Raw genomic sequence first — 20,000 nt, 5'->3', positions numbered from 1 at the left:
ATGTACAATTGCTGGTGACGATCAAAAGAAGCAAATGAGAGATATTTTGTCTTCGCTGTCCACCAACATGGCGTCAATGACGTAACGTGAAAATTCAAGTTTATCCCGCGCGTGAACGCAGGGGAACGTTAAAATTGTGGATTTTTTCGGGTTTCCTTTGCAATTGCTTAAGTTGCTCAACTTCCTCAAAGGATCTTTGCAATCTTCATTTTAGTTTATTACAGTTTGTGGCCATTGTTTGTCACGGGAAACTGAAGTTACCAACAACAGTTTTCAAACTAAAAAGCCCCATTGCAATCTAATTAAATCTCCCTCATTTTTACCCACCTCTGCCCCCTTTTGAATTTGTTTTATTCAAACCTTCCTTCATTACTTTAAGTAGTTATTTTTACGTTTTGTTTGATTTAGTTGCCATTTCCTAGTAGCTGACTTTGGCTTAATTTTGTGACACAACTCGTCTAACTCACTTCCTTTATGGAGGAGCTCTGTATACACTTCGCCTACGCAAGATCCCATGATCGTGCTTGCCCTGGGAAGTGAAATCTATTAAGCCAGGCCGGCTGCATAAGACCAACGTGACAGCTGTTTCTGATGCCAGCGGATATTCAAGTTAATAGTGCCAAAGATGGCGGCCAAATGTGTCGTTTTTTTTTATGAGAAACTTGCTGAGGCGGTTCAGAATTATCCCTGCCTTTACGACAAATCGCCAGAAGTAAAATTCTCGGTCCGCTGGTTACAGTTCCCGTACCAGATTATGAAAGTCTCCTTGTTCAGTCCTTCATCTTTTGGAAAATATCTCTTACCCAATAGGACCCGTCTTTTGTCCGTTTTCTCGTTCTCTCTCTTGTTGCCATCGTCGTCTTACTCTACGAAGCAGGAGTATGAGGAGAATTTCTTCTTCGTCCGTCATTTTGGAAAAGTTGCTCGTTCCATTCTGCTCCTCCCATTCATTCCATCCTCTTATCCTTTAATAAGGCCGAGACACACTAGGCGACAAGTCTCCCGGTGTAATTACACTATTTGTGTTTCCACATCGAGATTGACTTGTAAAGGCTCGTTTACACAGAGCGATTTTATTGCGCGACAAGAGCTGCGATAAAATCTTAGCAAAGTTGCACTAAATTTCGAGCATGTTCGAACTTGCGGCGACAAGGCTGCGATCTGTCGCGCAACAAATCGCATTGAAATCGCCGGCTGTTCACACGCGCGACTTGCTGTTGCCGTAAAATAGCAGTTCGATCGCAGCTGTTGTCGCACGATAAAATCGCTCTGTGTAAACGAGCCTTAAGCCCTGTTCAAACGGTCATGATAGTTGATGATAGTTGATGATAGTTTCAACTATCATTCACTATCATTGACTATCATGTTTGCGATCAAACGGTCCATGATAGTTCATGATAGTTGACGAAATCGCGCAATGTGCTGGCGTAGCTAACTGGTACCTAGTCTCCTACCGCGCGCGATTGTAAACAAATATGGCGGGGATTTGAATTTCGTGACGAAAATGGCTGTGTATCAGCCGAGAAGAGCAGCTATTGCCAGTTCTTTCTTCGCTTTTCCAGTTACATCCCGATTGTGGTAGTCATCGCAAAAAATGTTCCACAAACATGGCCGTGCCTCGTACTCATCTATTAGGTTGCATATCAAACTACTACTCCACTTCTCGTTGTCTGGTTTTTTAGCTTTTTTAGCTTTTCTCACTTTCTCGCTTTCATCGTCACTGTCGTCCGAATATTCGTCCAAATTATTGTTTTGTTGTTCCTCACAGGACGATGGCAAACTTGCGGTAGCCATATTGCATTGAGCCCGCCTTGGTTACCCCCGCTGACCGAAAAACTATCATGCACTATCATCCGCTCGGTCAAACGGAAAAAACTATCATGAACTATCATGTCGAATTTGAACATGTCCAAACTGCATGATAGTTGATGATAGTTGATGATAGTGAATGATAGTTCGTGTTCAAACGTGCGTGATAGTTGAAACTATCATCAACTATCATCAACTATCATGACCGTTTGAACGGGCCTTTAAAGCAGGCTACGGCAACGGCATGACGGCACAAAACAAGAATACTATTGGTCAAAAAAAGAAATATAATCGTGATGCACGTGCGTCACGCATTTTAGTACATTTCTTTGCCGTCGTCCACAAAACAAATCATTCATTTTTTACCTTTCAATTCAGTTTTAACCGTCCGACCAATGCCGTCACTCGTTAATAGATAGTTTGCCCGTTTTGCACAACGTAAACAAGATGGACTAATCGCGAGATTTTTATCATAGCGCAAAATCGTTTTCTGAAGTGGAGTTTTCATCCAGGTTGCCGTTGTCCTTTAATGCACGAGATCGTCAAGAATGACACCACTCGCGCAGCTCATTAAATGTGTCATTTTGCAACAAAAGAACAGATTGGTGAATAAACAAATCAATAATTAATTAATACCGTAAAGAAGTTTTGAAGATATTTTAATGTTTCTATGCTAATTACGCCTGAATTATCGGCAATCCGCGGAATATTGACGAATTTGTTTCAAACCTTTCATTATTAAACTTTGTTTTGTTCAGAATATTTCACGATCTCTCGATTACGCAGTCTAAGACCCGAGTTTTTTCGACAAGATTAATTAACTAATGACAAGGTCACTATATATTATAACTGTCATAACGTTTAAATAAACGTACCGGCTGAAACCAAAGCCTTCTAAACTAAAATCTTTGATTATTCTTTATGATCAAAGTGCAAGAATGCTCTTGTGCATTATTTTTGCATCGCATGGGTCTATTCTGGCCAACCAATTCACTCCCTCAATTTTATCAATAGCGGTGAAACTTATTTTTTCTAAACTTGATTTACATTGTTAAATTCTTTATAATACCTGGGGATTTTCTCTCTTCCTTAAATCGTTCAATTACATTTTCCAGAATAAGATTCTTAGCTAGTCCATCCACTCCTCGAGGATCAATCGGTATTTTCCGTCGACATGTCGGGCATTTTACATCAGGATCCAGATGAGATTTATAATCAGCGCCTCGATTTTCTTTCACCCATTCGGCCCATTCTTTCGGAGCGCCGTGAGGTTCCAAGATTTTTCGGGCACAAGGCGTACAAAGGTTATGCGAACAGGGAAGAACCACTGGTTTTTGAAATAGTTCCAGACAGACAGGACACGTTAATTCAACCTCCATTGCTAAAAAGGCACGGGCGATAGCCGGGGATACTCTTTAAAGATACAATGGTTGCCTTGGTAGCAAACTGGACGCCTGAGAGGAAAGCGCAAGTTGTGCGCATTTCGATATCCGGCAAGCCCCCAAGATACCCATAATACAGTGCGTTTGTAACGGAGAGGTGATCGTCGCACTTAGTTAGACAATTTAAGCAATTGTTTCACGCACTTCAAATACATACACTTTATTTAACACATTTGTATCCAAAGAACTCAAAGCGCTTGCTTGCATTCAACACCTCATCTTTATGTTTGTATATGTATTTTTTGTCGTCCTGTTATGTTCAAAGTAAATGCGCAATTTCTTGTTATATCACAAGGCACTGAGTTTTATCCTACAGTCAGGCGCTGTCGACCGAGTTGTCTAAAAAAGAATTAGTACTAATTCAGTAATATCATGCCAACTTAAAGAACGCTCAGCCCTCTTGTTACATTTACAGCATGCAAATACATTTGTAGTCTTCGAAATTTATAAAACGTTTATGGCAACGCCAAGTCTCAAAAATGCGTGATTTTTAAGCCAGGGATAGGCTTAGTTAGCGTTTTTCAGATCTAGCTTTTTTGCACTTTTGAAAAAGAGAAAACGCATGAAACAAATATAAAAATCACGATAAAGCAATTTTAAAAAGAGCGTTTGACTTTATTTCTGTCAACGTCGTTTGGAGGCAAACAGAAACGTACTAAACCACATGCTAGGATGTTCTTCTCCGTCTAAGTCAAAACTCGATGAGAATACCTGCATGAATAACGAACTGAGCCTGGTTGTTCGAAAGCCAATTAATTTAATCCAGGATTACCGTAAAGTTTTGATTCAAGTTTTAACTTTTTGGTGAAAGTTTCTTTTGCTTATTTTTGTTTTTCAAGATTGACTTCTTCTAATGTAAAGTTTTGCCGAATATCAGCGTTGAACAGCACTTGGGAGTAGAGGAATAAACCCCTTGGTTAATTTTTAATCCGGGATTAGCGTTAATCGGCTTTTGAACAATCGGGCCCTGACCTAGAAAGTCTCTTTTCGTTGCAAGTTCCTAAGATTTCATCGAGTCAGCACGTTCCATACTTGGGTCCACCTTGTCCCCTCTTGATTACAACCACGTCTGCTCTACTATCCAACATGCACAAGGCTTGAAACGAAACATTGGGATCATTTTCAACTATATTGACTGAGACGGAGGAGAACGTCCTAGTACGTGGTTTACCTTTCTGTTTGCCTCTGAAAGACGTTGACAGAAATGAAGTTAAAGATGAAAATATTTTGGAAAGTATGGAAATGTTTGGTGTTACTTGTAGATTTAATTTAAGTTAATGGCCTACCTCCCACGATTCTCCTGCAGCACCGAACTAGTAATCGAAAGGTCGATGGTTCGACTCCCGCAAAGGGGCACTCGGACTTTTTCCGAGTATTCAAGAGTCACCGTCGACAAATAAAAAAAAACTTCTTCAGTCGTATGGCTTCCGAACGAGCAATGGGAAGGTCTTAGGTTCGACTCCTGCAAAGGAGCACTCGGATTTTTTCCGACTATTCCCGAGTCACCATCGACAAATAGAAAGAAATCTCTTCAGTGCTCTAGCTTCCGAACGAGCAATGGGAAGGTCTTTGGTTCGACTCCTGCAAATGAGCACTCGGATTTTTTCCGACAATCCCCGAGTCACGATTGACAAAAAAATCTCTTCAGTGGTATAGCTTCCGAACTAGTAATGGGTAGGTCGTAGGTTCGAGCCCTGCAAAGGAGCACTAGGATTTTTTCCGAGTATCCCCGAGTCAACATCGAAAACGTATCATCTATGATTGATGACTGGCTCTTAAATAGACCATATTCGTATTCCCAGTATTGAACTGGAACTAGCTTGCAATGGAGGCTAATGCAGGGGAATATATTAAAAAGTATTTGCATTTGAAAAGATTTTCCCGCATTAGCCTCCATTGCAAGCTACAATAGTTCCAGTCCAATACTGAGAATACGAATATGGTCTATTTCCCGCCACATTATCGTCCAATCAGGAGCAAAATAAATTGTCTTTTGCTTTTTATTATGGTGTTGAGTCTCGGACTTACTGTTTCCCGTCACCAAGGAAACTGTTCCAAAGCGCCCCAAAGTAGAACAGGTTTCTCTCGTCATTGCCCAAAACCAGGAGACTACAACTCCAATACTGGGTCAATGTGCCGGCATTTTAACAAATCAAGCTATTTTCAGACGAGGGACCATTCTCAATCCCATGGGGAATATTCTTTCATGAAAGACTTGTCACTTGTGTCTGTGATTTCGCGGGAAATCAATCTAAAAATAACTCGGTCTGTAAAAACGCAATGAAGTTGTACGCACCTTGTCATGGACTTCTCAGTGCTTAAACTACACGGATTAATTGTAAGGAAAGAAAGAAACTAGTTTCTCTCCCGTCGAGATAATATTCTCTCTCGGTCGTTATGGGTAAATATCAAACACGTGTCATACATAGAGGAGATAACAGCCCATACCTGACTGCAGAGGAGAACAATAACAAACTGCATAATAGCAGTGCTTAAATGTCGACAAACACGAACAGAATATCGAAGCAGACTGACCAGTTAAATATTAGTCGCGAATGCAAACTTTAATATTATTGTCTGTCGAAATTGCATAATCCTTTTTATCTTAACCTTTTACTGTGAACTCGATTGTTTTCTTTTTATAAATGGGGGCACGACATCATTGTAATGTTAAAATCTGGCACGTGTATCAACTTGAAGTGATCTTCACTTCATAATTGAAATTAATTTCTCCTTGCCCCAGAATGCAAGCATGAAGAAAATTATTCGCGGCTCCAGATGGCATTTACCTGCTGGAAAGGAACAGAAAAATCAGCCAATTCTTATGATAAATTGAATCTTTAGAATGGATATGAGTGATAGTTTTTCTCAGTGAAACTTTCCAAATGCAGCTGGATCAAGTCAATAACCAAAGCAGTAACCAATCAGGTTAGCCGTCTTAAAATACTAACCAATCCGCATCGCTAAAATGACACGTGCTAATTTGGCGCTAATTGTTTGTCCATCGAAAAATCAACTAAAATTTTGTGCAACGTCGCTCGCGCCCGGCAGGTATGGAAGGAGAGTTAACTTGCCCTGTTTGCAAGAAGCCTTTCGTCAGTCCTATTGCCCTTCCATGCTCTCACAGTGTTTGTTTGGGATGCTCGCAATCTTCGGTAACAACCGCAGGGGGAGATATTCCAACCAGTTCGAATGGCACGGGTCACAGAGATTCCGATGAAACTTCTTATGTTTCCTTGTACGACTTTAACCATTTGTACCAAAGCATCGGCAATCTGCCCTGTTTAAAATGCCCATCGTGCAAAAAAATGTTTCCCCTCGATGGGCGAGGGGTCAACGGGTTCCCGCGTAACCGCTTGTTAGAGAATATTGTCAATCGTTATTACACAAAATCTAATGGAATTGTGTATTGTCAACTGTGCGACGAACATCAACCTTCCAAAGCCACTGTAATGTGTGAACAATGTGAAGTTGCTTACTGTGATCGATGCTGTAAAACATGTCATCCAAGCCGCGGTCCTTTAGCGAAGCATTCACTCGTTGCACCCACAAGCTTAAAAACCCCGCACAAACCGACAGTCTTAAAATGCGGTAGTCACAACGAAGAGAACATCAGTATGTATTGCGTGTTTTGTCGTGTTCCTGTCTGTTATGTTTGTCTGGAGCGTGGACAACATTCTGGACACGAAGTAAAAGCTTTGGGAGCCACGTTCAAAGAGCAAAAGGTAAAAATTCAGTTTTTTGATTATTTTATTTTTCCTCTTCGGTTTCATACATAAGCTTAAGTAATCTTTCATTTTAATACTCATCTTTGTAGTGACATAAACATTCGGATTTTTATTATCTTCCCAAAAAAATTATTCTTTTTTGCGAAAAATTAACCGAGCATAATTTGTAATGCTTGTTATTACAAGAGCTTGCGATGAAGTATTTTCCTTCATTTGGCATATGCAAATTTCTGTACAGGTGATATGAATCTTTAATAATATTGCAATGTACAGATGTGAGTTGTATCTTTTGGAAGAAAGTTGATATTTCGTTTGCTTTTATGGCGAATAGGATTCTTGATCGCATTCCTAAAAAATGTCCAAGGTCAAAAGCAAATGTAATCAAGTGTTCTTGTAAAGATTTAATTACGAAAAAAAAAAAAACCATCCAAACTGTATTTCCAAGTGCAAAAAGCCGTAGCATATCTCGTAGGAAGGGAAACGAAGAGATTTGCATTTAACCTGGGAACATGCAGTCCTTGCTTATTGTTTTAGATGTTAAAAACAGGAATCTGACTTTACTTTCTCACAAAAGACCGTGTTGTCTGGAAAAATTCATAGTCTGATATAAATGGCTAGTACTTAAACATGGAATGCCAGAATGATGGAATGGCGGAACGCCGGAACGCCGGAATACTTAAACATGGAACGCCCGAATACTTAAACATTAGAACGCCGGAATATTTAAACCCGGAACGCCGGAATACTTAAACACGGAACGCCGGAATGAGAAATAACAGTATAGTTTACCACGTGAAATGAATGGCTTGATATCAAGTACACCACGCAGTTAGGAGAGAGCTTACGTTTGTGAGACGCAGACGGCAACCGGAAGAGGACATTTCTCGTACCAGGACGCTTATTTCCCTTTCGTAAAGGGTCGTTGCCATTTCTCAGAACGGTCGTTGCCATTTGAAACGGTTGATGACATTTCTTAGCTCTGAATTACACTCATTAGGTCTAAGAACTCAAAAGGTTTGTCTTTTAAAAATGTTTTTTTAATTTTTGTTAATATTTTTTCTTAGTTTGTTTCTTTTAATTTTCTTTGAAGTGAAGTGTGTAGTCGACCGTTATAAATGGCATCGACCGTTTCAAATGGCAACGACCGTTTACGAAAGGGAAATAAGCATCCTGGTACGAGAAATGTCCTCTTCCGGTTGCCGTCCGCGTCTCACAAACGCGTGTGCTTAAGCTCCCTCCTAACTGCAGTGGTGTACTTGACATCAAGCCATTCATTTTACGAGGTAAACTATACTGTTATTTCTCATTCCGGCGTTCCGTGTTTAAGTATTCCGGCGTTCCACCGTTCCACTATTCCATCCTTCCGGCATTCCATGTTTAAGTACTAGCCGATATAAATTATTCAATTCTCTACCAGAAATGGTCTTGCCAAATATGTACATATTTGGTTTCAAAAAGGGAGTCCCTTAACCTTTGAAATACTGAGAAAGTGAGAAATAGAATTGCAAAAAAAAACAAACCCTTAACCCTAAGTCCCAGGTGTAGGCCTGGTTTTTAGGCTTAGGGTATTAGGGTCTTTGGATTCAAGACACCCTCTCAAAGGCTTTATTATTATTATTATTATTATTATTATTATTATTATTTTATTTTATTTTTTTCTTTAAGGCTCTATTCAAATATGTCTTCTGTTCTGTTCAATGACATTGATGGAAACAGTTTACAATTTTTTAGCTGAAGTTTTAAAATTCTTGCACTCTCATAAAAACATTAGGGGTATAGACCCCTTAGACCCTAAGGCTAAAATCCAGGCCTTGTTTTCAAGACACCCCCCTTTGAGCAGCAAACAAAGTGCATCATGAATTTCTTTGTCTCCACTGGTCTTACACGAACCTTCAGAGAGACAACAGCACCCCTTTAAATTAAAGTTAACTCTTGGGATGAAAGAGTGTCCCTATTAAGTAGACTGAAGTAATAAAATCAATTCTCCAATTGCATCAAACACTAAATTTATGATAATTATTACTGTTTACTTCCTTTGATATTCTAGGGAGAACTTTTGGCAAATATTAAATTGCTGGATGCAAAGAACAATGAATTAAAAGCCTTTGTTCAACACCTGGATGGAAATTGCTTGATTATTCAGGTTAGAAAATAACATAAAACTTATTTCTTCATGCAATGTTGTTTTGTTAAAATGATGTTTGTCTTTATTTGACAGGAAAATGGTTTGGAATTTGAGGCCAGTGTTGTAGCCCAGTGCGATGCCCTGATAAATTTCATTCAGCAGCGCAAAGTGGAACTGATTGAGGCCATAACAACAGAGATGAATTCCAAAATCCAGATAATCAAGGAACAGATGAAATCTTGTGACAAAAAGTTCCAGAATGTTGCTGGGCTCATTCAGTATGCGAATGAATGTTTAAAGGAAACAGATGCAGCCTCCTTTCTTCTGGTAAGAATTGGAGTGGATTATTATGTGTTGTCATGGAGAGGGCTGTGGTGGCAGACTCTTCTTCTTCAGACATATATTTCAATGAGTTTCATATAAGTCTCACAAATGAACATTGATTTGAGGTTCGAAATAGTTTCTCCTTTTTTCACACAAATAAACATATTCTGTCCTTAGATATAATTAGGATAATCATATCAAGACGAAATTTGGCCAGGGTATCAAGTATACCCATCATAGATTTCTCACATCACATTATCCTCACAAAATAATGTTACCATGGCAATGACTAAGGCATTTCTTTGAGCCTTAAAATCAACATACCGGTATATTGTCTTTTCCAGAAAAAATGGGATGGTGAAATCTTCCCATTCAGCGTTACCAGATAATGTTTCCAACAATCTCTAAAATTTAAAATTCAACAAAATCTGTAGGCCAGTTTTTCAGAAAAATCAGTTTTTTTGAAATACGTCTCTACTTTTTTTTTTTGCTACCTATAGAATAGACCAATTTCGATATATTAAAATTCAGTCCTAAACAAAACACATCACCTCGCGGGCTCTGGGGAATAAATAGAAGGATTTGTATGAGTTTATGCCTTTTGTTTTGGACTGAATTTTAATATATTGAAAGTGGGCTATTCACTAGTTTAAATTTCAAAGACAAACGTTTTAAATCAATATAAGCTAAAAGAATTGCAAAAAAAGGGAAAAAATTGCTGTCTGGAAGCAGAGATTAAATGAGTTAAGTTTCAAAATCAGGAAATGAGGGGTCGATGATTTCAATCCAAAGGTGTAGGCAGCATAACATGCTTGGGGCTGTGATAATGCAAATTCGGCTAGCTCGGTATAATAATAACAATAGCATAGTAACAATAATAATAATAATAATAATAATAATAATAATAATAATAAACAACTTGAGAAATAAAGGAAGATTGGGTTAAGATAAAAAGGAGGCTGTTCCTGCAGCAGTCACTTAGAGAAGTACCTTCAATGAAGAAACAAAATCTCAAGCAGAACATTTTCGTAATTTATGCATGTATTGCAGGAATCTGTTAATATTGTGAATAATGCCTGTACAACTTAAAGGCTTTCCTGACAGAGTGGAAATCTACTGCTAGCATTTGCTCAGAGTTTAACAGAAGCCCTTTTTATTATTTTTTGCAGGTTGCAAACTCGTTAAATGGAAGGTAACTTAATTCAAAGAGTTGTTCAGCTCTTATTTTAAAAACAGATTTCTTGCTTACCCTGGCCTAATGACTGGTGACAAATTTTTGCTGCATTCTTACCCTAAACTGCACTTTCCCCTTTACAACATTTTTGTTTCCTTCAGAATTACAAGCCTAATTACAAATGAATGGTCAAAGGATGTGAAGTTGCAACCTTCCACTGGTGTTGAACTTGAACTGACGCTGGACACATCAGCTGTAAGAGCAGCACTCCATGACTTGCATTTTATTGAGCTTAAAGGTTGGTTAGGTGTATCTGCGATCAGGTATTCTTTTCTTTGTAGAGGGCGCAAAAAGTATGCCTAACACAATTTCTCAACGAGCCGTCGTCTCCACGTAGTCCAGAATCTGGACTTTATTCTGATTGGCTGAAAAACAATAGAGATCAGCTAAGATCTCTTTCTTTTTTTAATGAGCCTCTATCCAATTGGTTACAGAATTGCAAATCACACTAATCTGGTTAAAATTTTCTGCACCCTCTCTAAAGAAAAGAATCCCTGATCTCAGGTTATTAGTTCAGTGTCAAGTATTCTTAGTCCATGGCTTGAATTAAAAAGTAGAAGGGGATGAACTCGAACAAAGTACTGTTAAGACATTTTGTTGATTGTATCATGCTGAAGAAAAAAGCAATGTGTGGTTCCAGAAAATTCCATACCCCCCCCCCCCCCACGGAGGGTCACGGAAATTCCGATGGGGAGGGGGGTACATAAAGAACACATACAGATCTTTTTTCCCAGAGGGTTTGAAATGCGATCGAATAAACACTTACATACTTTTCCAATTGATTCTTCAAGGTACATGTAACCAAGAATAATGGAAAATTCTATGTGTTGGAAAAAATGTAAGATTTCTTCTCATATATTTCCCACTATTATTCGGCCGCTGAGCAGCACGTTCGACGTGAAGTCAAACAAAATGGCCGACTTTTAAAGATCTTTAAAGCTTGTTTTTAGCTTGAACGCATCTGTTGCTTTTTCAGATGGCATTATTTGTGCAGTCAGTTGATTGAGATCATTTGTTTCTACTCAATTATTTCCGTTAAGTACAAATTCCCGTGAATTTCGAACCTTCGATAACTAGATTATCAAATACTTTCATTGTTATCCGTGTAGTTACGAGTTTGTAAATGTTAGCAAAGTCGATAATTTCAGTGCCATAATTTTGTCCTGATGTATTTGTAGCCGTTGACGGCGATGAGAGACAGCAAAGATTTCATTTGGTTGTTTAGTTACTGGATTGAACTTGAAAAGTATGTTTCACACATGAAATGTGTGACCAGTTGAAAAATCCTAAGGCATAAAAAATGTACTGTCATTTGCAAACTACAGAGACAAAGTGTATAACTTTATTGAAGTGTTCCTGGTGATAAGACAAATTTAAGCGACATTTCATAAACAGGTGTTGAAAAAAACATGTTGTGTGACCGCCGGGTCTAATTTGCAGGTCGCAGGTCGCGGGTTGCAGGTCATTGTTTCACCAAATGAATACAGAAAGTATCCTAAACATTCTTAAAAGCTAACCGTAGGCCTAATTAGGCCTAAACAAAAGTTTTAGGCCTAAGGTTAGCTTTTATGAATGTTAAGCCTAAGGATACTTTCTGTATTCATTTGGTGAAACAATGACCTGCAACCCGCGACCTGCCACCTGCAAATTAGACCCGCCGTTGTGTGACGGCTTTTTATTCCCGCTAATGGGCGAAGTCAGTTCACGGCTACACACACGAAAAATAATATAAACAGTACAGTTCACAAATTATACTACTGTAGATAAAAATTACACCGTCCTGCAACATAAAAAATTATTATGGAGATTAGCATTGAGGTATTTTCCCGAGTTTCGCTGTGACAGCAAAAATAACTATGTAATAAATAGTTTCTTGTGTGTGCAATGCAATGTAATTCAATATGTTGTTTTTGACTACGCATAAATTCAAACTTCGACTCGGTTACAAAACGTATACGATATACACTTTAAAATTGAATGAAAACTTCTTTCAATTGAACAGAGAAAAGGTCAGTTGCCTGGACATTTAAGTGTTAAATAAGCTCAATTGTTACCTATATATAATTTGAACATTTTGACGCGTCTGTGAATACGTCTAGAATTTCCACGGTCATTTTCAGGAGAATGAAATTTTTATTACAGCTTTTATTACAGTCTCTTTTTTTGAATTTGGAATTTCCAAGGGGTGTGGGTGACCAAGTGGAAAAATCATGGAAATTCCAGGGGGTGGGGGGAGTAATGTGAAGCCCTTTGGAACGGAAAATCCAGTGGGGTGGGGGGTCAAACTGGAAAAAAACCCTCTGTGGGGGGGGGGGGGGGTATGGATATTTTCTGGAACCACACAATCTGACTTGTGCAAGTCAGAATTCTTCAGATATATTTGGAAGTTTCAAACTAGCTCAAATCATTACTAATTAAATGTACTTGAAGTATCACGATTTTCTGTAATGACTCAACTTGTTTTATTGGACTTCACTGTATTAATAACACAACATGATTCTAAGGTTTCTATCCTTTTTGGATATGTGGCTCTCACATGAATTGTTGTGTGATCTTGTTAATATTACACGAAACGATACATGCACATTGTATTTCTTTATTCACTCTCAGCACCAATGGCTCCAGAAATAATGCCAGATGAATGCACAGTTACAAACAACGCCATTACATTGTCATGGAAACCCCGTAACCAAGGCTGTGTGGATGGATATGTAGTCGAGATTGATGACGGAACCTCAAGTGGCAAAGAAGACAATTTCCTGGAGGTTTACAGAGGGAACAGTCTGGAATGTACTGTCTCAGGATTACAGTTTAATTCTACGTACAGAGCGAGAGTGAAAGGATTCAACAAGGCTGGACAAGGTGCTCCCAGTGACGAGGTCTACCTGACAACATCTGATGGTAAGAACTTTCAGCAACAAAAAAAAATTCCAAATAATGAACGTCTCCATTTAAGGGCTCTTTACTTTTGTCAGAACTGGCAGGCCAGACCCATCACTTTGCAAAGAAAATGCAACAATTTGAAGGAACAGTTGCATGACAATCCCTTGCATTCTTGTGGAGGAGTATATATCATACTCAACATGTGTTCATTATAGGTGTTGTAGTCACTGTGATAGTCCTTCCAAATGCCCGGTTTGGTTGGTCAGTTCTGTCAAATGGTAAGCGTGTTAAGTGTGGACTGTATTTAGCGCTGAGGCACTAATTGGGGAGTTGACACTGCACAGAAACCAAATGAACTCAAATGAACTCAGATCAAATCAATTGTTGGTTTTTGAGGAGACAGAAAACTGGAGTACCTGGATAAAAACCTCACAGAGCATAGTAGAGAACAAAAAAAACTTAACCCAAGTCACATTGGTGGGAGGCAAATGCTCTCACCACCGTGCCATCTCTTCTCAGTGGAAATTTTGAAGTAGTAGAGTGATCCAAAAATCACTGTTTCTTTTTTGTTTAAATATTAAACCCTTTGACTGCTAAGCCAGCCTTAACCGGCCACACTTAGTATTTTACTCTGTCTAACGCCAGGTGATTTTACTTGTCAATGGGGAACCCCTGGGAGTCAATGGGTTAAGCGTGACAGCTTAACATCCTGCTTCTAAATTTATGAATTTCAAGCAGAAAATTGTTTACTTGGAGACACATGCATCTATCAGTTTACAGTCAACAATAAATAATAATATTATTACTAGTTTACTTTAAAATGGTTTGTTTGACAACCCAGATACTCCTTTCTGGCATTCTTAATTGGTACAAAGGCTACACTCTTAATCTAAAAGACTGTACAAATGAATAGAACTTTTTTCTTGATCCATTTCTCAGGATTTCACTGTTGGTTTTGGCAAATGAAAACATTGAAGAAAAAAAAAAAGCAGTTTAATGCAATTATTGACGCATAATAAATTATCTTTTCTCCAAGTGAACATTAAATAATTGTTCTTTGCAGTTGTCCCAAACCATTTTTTTGTTTTTTGTTTGAAACCTTTCGTCTTTAACATGACTGTTTCGTAGGTTCTTCTAGGCTGTAAAAGACACCTCTATTTTGATCTGTGACCAAGCACGGGGATATTTGATTACTATCAAAAACTGCTCTGCGTTGGGATCATTCTATCAAACTTAGGGGGTGTTTACATGATACCGGGGTGACTTTTGCACCGGCGCAAGTTCTTTCCAGTTCCTTCTATTAGCTCTGTATTTGTTTACATGATATCACTGGAAAAAAGTCATGCTGGGGCAACTCACACTGGTGCAGGTTCACCCCGTTTGCTGCACTGGAGCGGAAATTTCGTTTCCGGCCCGAAATCTTGCAACACTATTGGGTAAATGAGGAACAACCTCTTGTTCTGGTGTGAAATCGGCCTTCCAGTGGGCTGGAACAGGTAGCACATGTGTACTTTTCCTGATAAACGCCATATTTGCAATTTGGACTCATGCTTGTATTTTATCGATATGTTGTGTCCCTTCAGGTAAACACGATACAAATTCAGCAAGTCATCATGTAAATGTGGTACGAAATTGAGAAGTCACCCCTGTGTGAAACTCACGCCGGTGCGAGTTTTCTCAAAACATGTAAACACCCCCTACGTGGTGGTCGAAAGCAGTTTATTGTGTTAATGCAGTGTCAAAGCTATTCCCCTTTGTTGCTTGGTCGTGGATCAACTATGACACAATTCAGTCTCAAAAAGTGTTGCAACTTATTTACTATTGGTACATGTAGCTTGATCAGCATCACAGTGTGGCTTTTTTTGTTACAGTTGCATGGTTTGCCTTGGACCCAGCAACTGCTCATCCAGACATTGTCCTAACCAATGACAATGCAACCACGACCTGCACTAGTTTTGACGACAGAGTTGTTCTTGGTAATATCGGTTTTTCCCGTGGGTGTCATTATTGGGAGGTCACCATAGATAGATATGACGGAAATCCAGACCCTGCTGTGGGCGTGGCATTAGGAAGCACCATCAAGGATTCCATCTTGGGTAAAGATGATAAAGCGTGGTGCATGTACATTGACAGTAGCCGCAGTTGGTTTCGACACAACAATGAGCACTCCAATCGTCGGGATGGAGGTGTAGATGTTGGTGCTGTGATTGGAGTGTTGCTAGACATATCCAACCACAAAGTCACATTTTATTTGAATGATCAAAAGCGAGGAACCATGCGACTGCCAAACATTCCAGAGGCTTTCTATGCCGCATTCAGTTTAAGCCGCAATGTACAAATTACACTGCATACTGGCCTTGACCTTCCAGATGATGCTTATAATAATGGCAAATGAAACTGGTTAAAGAACCCAAAGTTAATTCTTGTAATAATAAATTATTATTATGTTTGTGATAATTACATATAAAATTAATATTAACAAACAGCAGTTAATAGAAGTAAAAGATTATTACACCTTTTGTTACATATTAACAATTTTATTTAAAACAATTACTTATTAACTGTCACGAAAAATTATCCTATTACTTAACGCATTGATTCCTGAGACTTACTATTAATATTAATTTTATAACTCTGTCTAATGCCAGTAGTTTTTGCTTGTCAGTTGGGGGGGGGGGGGGGGGGCAGTTTGAATAGAAGTCAGTGGGTTAAGGTAAGGTAAAGTCTGCTACGAGCCTGCCTGGAAGGCCCATCAGGCCGGCACTTACATGTAACTCCGGTTTCTGTAGCATGAAGCGACTAGGAGATTTCTAGTAAAGTATCTTGCCCAAGAACACAACACCATGTCCTCAGCCAGAACCCGAACCTGGACCACTCAATCCAGAGTGGAGCACACTAACCATGAGGCCACCGTGGCTCCCATGAGTCAGTGGGTTAATGCTGATTTATTTGTAGGAGAAAGTTGTGTAGTACCACATAATGTACATTTAGAATTGAGAGATGCAATTATGATAAATATAGTGGATTTACCGATGTACAGTTATGAAGCTAAAGAGATGGTAGTACCCTTTAATACAATGTATATTAAAATATGTGTGAAAAGGAAATTGAATATTTATGTCATAGCTAAGTAACTAAGTTTTAGTGCGCACTAAGTTGCGTGAAAAGGCAAGGTTCCAAATGAATTATTTTAGTATATGGCTAGTGCTTGTTGCCGATGTAATGATTGCTATGGTTGGCTTAGCAGTAGGGCATTACTTTAATAAAGTACCATAATTCCAATCCCACAGGCTGATTACAATCGAATTATGTAGATTAGGGACATGTCTGAAGGTATTTCCAATGCCCACTTGGCAATTCTCTGGACTCTTTGTTTGTTTGGCCATAATGATTCGTCAATGAATTCACCTTATTGTTTGCCTCAAACACAGGTATAATAATTTCTTTTGACAAAATACATGCTGTATGTTACAGGTCACTTGACTTGAATGGTTCTAATGCTCATTGAACTGTTAAGTGATTCATTGTATCCTGCTTGCCTGAATAAACTATAAAGCATTAAGTAAACAATTTATTTTATTATTATGCTTAGTTTTTTCAGGAAAATCTCAAACCTCAGCCTTGAGGCGTCAGTTTGAGATTCTCCTGCAAGACCTCACACTTGTTTAAGAAGTAGTTAGACATACTATCATTGTGCAGAGTAAGGTCTGTTTTGTTTTAAATAAAGCAGTTATTATATTAAATAATAAACCCATTATACATTTACAGTAGATAAAATACCAAAAAAGAATTATTTGTAATAATATGATGCTTTCCACTGGTCAGTCCATGTTGATTGTTTCAGCATTTACTTTATCTTGAGTTTCCAGAGTTTCCTTTACTGCTGTTGAAAATTATTTCTTTGTTAAAATGTAAAAGACTTCGATTATTATCAAAGGTAATGAAAAAATAGAAATTCTTAGTTATCTTATTATTTACGTAATAATCTATTTGCTTTGAAGAGTTGGGTTAAAATAATAATTATTAATATTTAACACGGAAATTAGGCTGGACATTGCATCTATTCTAGGCTGATTCTCAGACAGTCCAGGTAGCTCTAGCTCATGTCACATGTACTCTTCTCCCTTTAGAAGAGTGTGTGACATGAGTGACATGGACCATCTGAGAATCAGGCTACATCTATTTAAGACTTCATTAAATTTGAGGTCAGTCTAACAAAGTGATACAGCCAAGTCACATAAATTATAATATTTTAATTCTCACCCACAGCTATTCACATGTCTGGCAGGTTCAAGGCATCTATCGAATATCATATACATGTAGCATAATCCTAATTTTTCCAAGGTCTTGTGCTTTGCAAATTTTATCATGATAATAAATTACAAGCTATTACTTATGCACATATATATAATGTTATGAAACAAGTTCTACAAGAGATGACTCAGGCAACATTTTCACATCAATATGGTTTCACAACTTCGAAACTGCATCAAAATCAATGTGGTTTGGAAGTGTTTACAAGGAATCGTTTTTGGAGTGTTTTCAAGCCGACCTTGTTCCCAGACACTCACCACAGACTACTTTACCATTCAAATTTCGTGCTAAAATAGTAACCGTATTCAAACTGATGTGGTTTCACCAGTTACGCAACAGATCAACCCGTATCATTTTCAAAGTGCTCCAATTTTGGCAGCATTTTCAAATCTACTCAGTTTTGGTATTAAACAGTCTTGATTGGTGTTGTGTAAACAGAAGGCATAACTGCTTCGAAGACGATTTAGTTACAGGTGAAACCATGTTTGTGTAAACGCTGCCTCGCTTGTAATCTCTCCAACTTCCCATTATGTAGCAACTTATACAAGCTAAACAGATAACTTTATTATTTACCAAACCTGGAGCAATTTATCGTGTTTTCTCTACCAGCCGAGTGTGTAACACCAGTCAGGTCAAATGCGCCTTAGAGCTTCGATAAGTTGCAGTATTTTTGGGCATCATGATTTCCTTCCTTGTTGCAACATAATATTGGTAGGAGAGATTGCAAACCTGCCTTAAATAGTCTATAGAGTAATGTTTTGTTTTGGCAAAAATCACTTTCCCCCACAAGATACACTCTCCATGTCTTTATCTTAAAGTTTGTATTCAATTCTTTTGTAAAACTTTAACAGTTGCATTTCTGTTCTCCAGTTTGGAATTAATTTTGTGTAACTTAAAAGTTAGTTTTATTATGGCATTGTGTGAATTTAATTGACATGGAAATAAATAACTGATTAAGACCAGAGATGCATATGGTAATAATTTGTCATTTAAAAAAATCTTTTACAGACATAATTTTGATTATCTTCACGCTTGAGTCCAAATTGTGTGTAAAATGTCAACAATGGGTCTTTGCACTCCAAGCTTGTCTTATAACATTCTAATTTCTCACTAAGCAGCATCAAGGTCTCAACAATTCTGCAGTAAAAAGGCAAAAATGTGATGAAACATGGGTAGAAAAAATTTTATATTATTCATAGTTACACTGTACACGTGAATCAACTTACAGTTTTCCAATCTTCTTCCCCCTACAGGTGTTGTCAACTACAATGTCTTCTATTCTCCCTCGCTATTAAGAACAATAAAAGAAAATAACATTGGTAGTGTCAGTGTGTTTTCCAGATGACTCACTACTGATCCCAGATATACTTTCATGTAAATTACCATAAACACCAGTAGATAAGCTGCACCCTGAGTTCAGAAGGGCAAGATTTGGAAAAAAAAAAAAATTTTCTGATGAAAATTCACACCTGAGTAATTCACAACACTGTACTTTGACTATATCTTTTAACAGTCTTTTTTCCCTAAAATCAGACAATCGTTCTTTTTCTTTCCGTAGTGTGAAAAGTACAGACGAGAAATTCTTGCTTGTTAATTAATGACATCACCCTTGACACATCAATTTCAAATACATGTATCTCAGATCAATGGTAGAGTGAAGTGCCAAGCTCATTTGGTGGGTGGTGGGTGTGGCTGCACCCATGGGTATTCTAGTCTTCCTTAATCTTAATTCAGGCGTAAGGGTGAAGCACAGTTCACATTGAAATCAATGGAGAGTAAGTGCAGTCAGCCAGGATGTAATGAGCAAAAGACGCCAGACAATTTTACTTGTCAATGGGGGGGGTGTCCAAAGTCAACCAGTAACATTATTTCAACAAATTTTATACTTATTCTGGCATGCATTGAGGCTACCCACCACAGCAATTTCGTGAATAAATTTTTGTTCCAGTATGAGTGTTCCAGTGCCAACTATCTTTTCTAACTTGGTGTCTTCTACTACAATGATGTAATATGTGCTTGGACATGACTTCATGGCATGAAAACGCTCTGGAATAACATTAAGATGCATTAGGATTTTCTGCATTCTTAACATTTAAATTACGCATTGATAAAAGATATACAGCAGCGGTATTATTCAATGA

The 20,000-nt window shown here is 38.2% G+C and overlaps 3 protein-coding genes across 3 annotated transcripts in view; 1 reads left to right on the top strand and 2 right to left on the bottom strand.

Moving 5' to 3' along the window:
* The window catches only part of LOC138026887 (E3 ubiquitin-protein ligase TRIM9-like), a 22,611-nt gene extending 19,423 nt beyond the window's left edge, over positions 1-3,188 (bottom strand). The window contains exon 1 of the mRNA XM_068874346.1: positions 2,879-3,188. Within this exon, the coding sequence (XP_068730447.1) occupies positions 2,879-3,188 (310 nt within the window). The remainder of the gene's footprint in view (positions 1-2,878) is intronic.
* A 3,014-nt stretch (positions 3,189-6,202) lies between these two features.
* On the top strand, positions 6,203-17,332 carry LOC138026629 (E3 ubiquitin-protein ligase TRIM9-like). The gene is made up of 7 exons (XM_068874052.1): positions 6,203-6,976; positions 9,027-9,122; positions 9,198-9,431; positions 10,598-10,620; positions 10,764-10,900; positions 13,273-13,563; positions 15,417-17,332. Exons 1-7 carry the CDS (start codon positions 6,305-6,307, stop codon positions 15,938-15,940), a joined length of 1,977 nt encoding a protein of 658 aa, XP_068730153.1. The 5' UTR covers positions 6,203-6,304; the 3' UTR covers positions 15,941-17,332.
* Positions 17,333-17,778: 446 nt separating this feature from the next.
* The window catches only part of LOC138026630 (glucosamine 6-phosphate N-acetyltransferase-like), a 9,491-nt gene continuing 7,269 nt past the window's right edge, over positions 17,779-20,000 (bottom strand). The window contains exons 4-6 of the mRNA XM_068874053.1: positions 19,775-19,905; positions 19,086-19,147; positions 17,779-18,996 (exon numbers count right to left, since the gene is read on the bottom strand). Of these exons, the coding sequence (XP_068730154.1) occupies positions 18,849-18,996; positions 19,086-19,147; positions 19,775-19,905 (341 nt within the window). The 3' untranslated portion in view covers positions 17,779-18,848. The remainder of the gene's footprint in view (positions 18,997-19,085; positions 19,148-19,774; positions 19,906-20,000) is intronic.

Source organism: Montipora capricornis, chromosome 12 (assembly GCF_036669925.1).
Source record: "Montipora capricornis isolate CH-2021 chromosome 12, ASM3666992v2, whole genome shotgun sequence".
NCBI lineage: Eukaryota > Metazoa > Cnidaria > Anthozoa > Scleractinia > Acroporidae > Montipora > Montipora capricornis.
The sequence above is the reverse complement of the archived record's forward strand: the minus strand, read 5'-3'. Positions and strand labels throughout refer to the sequence as shown.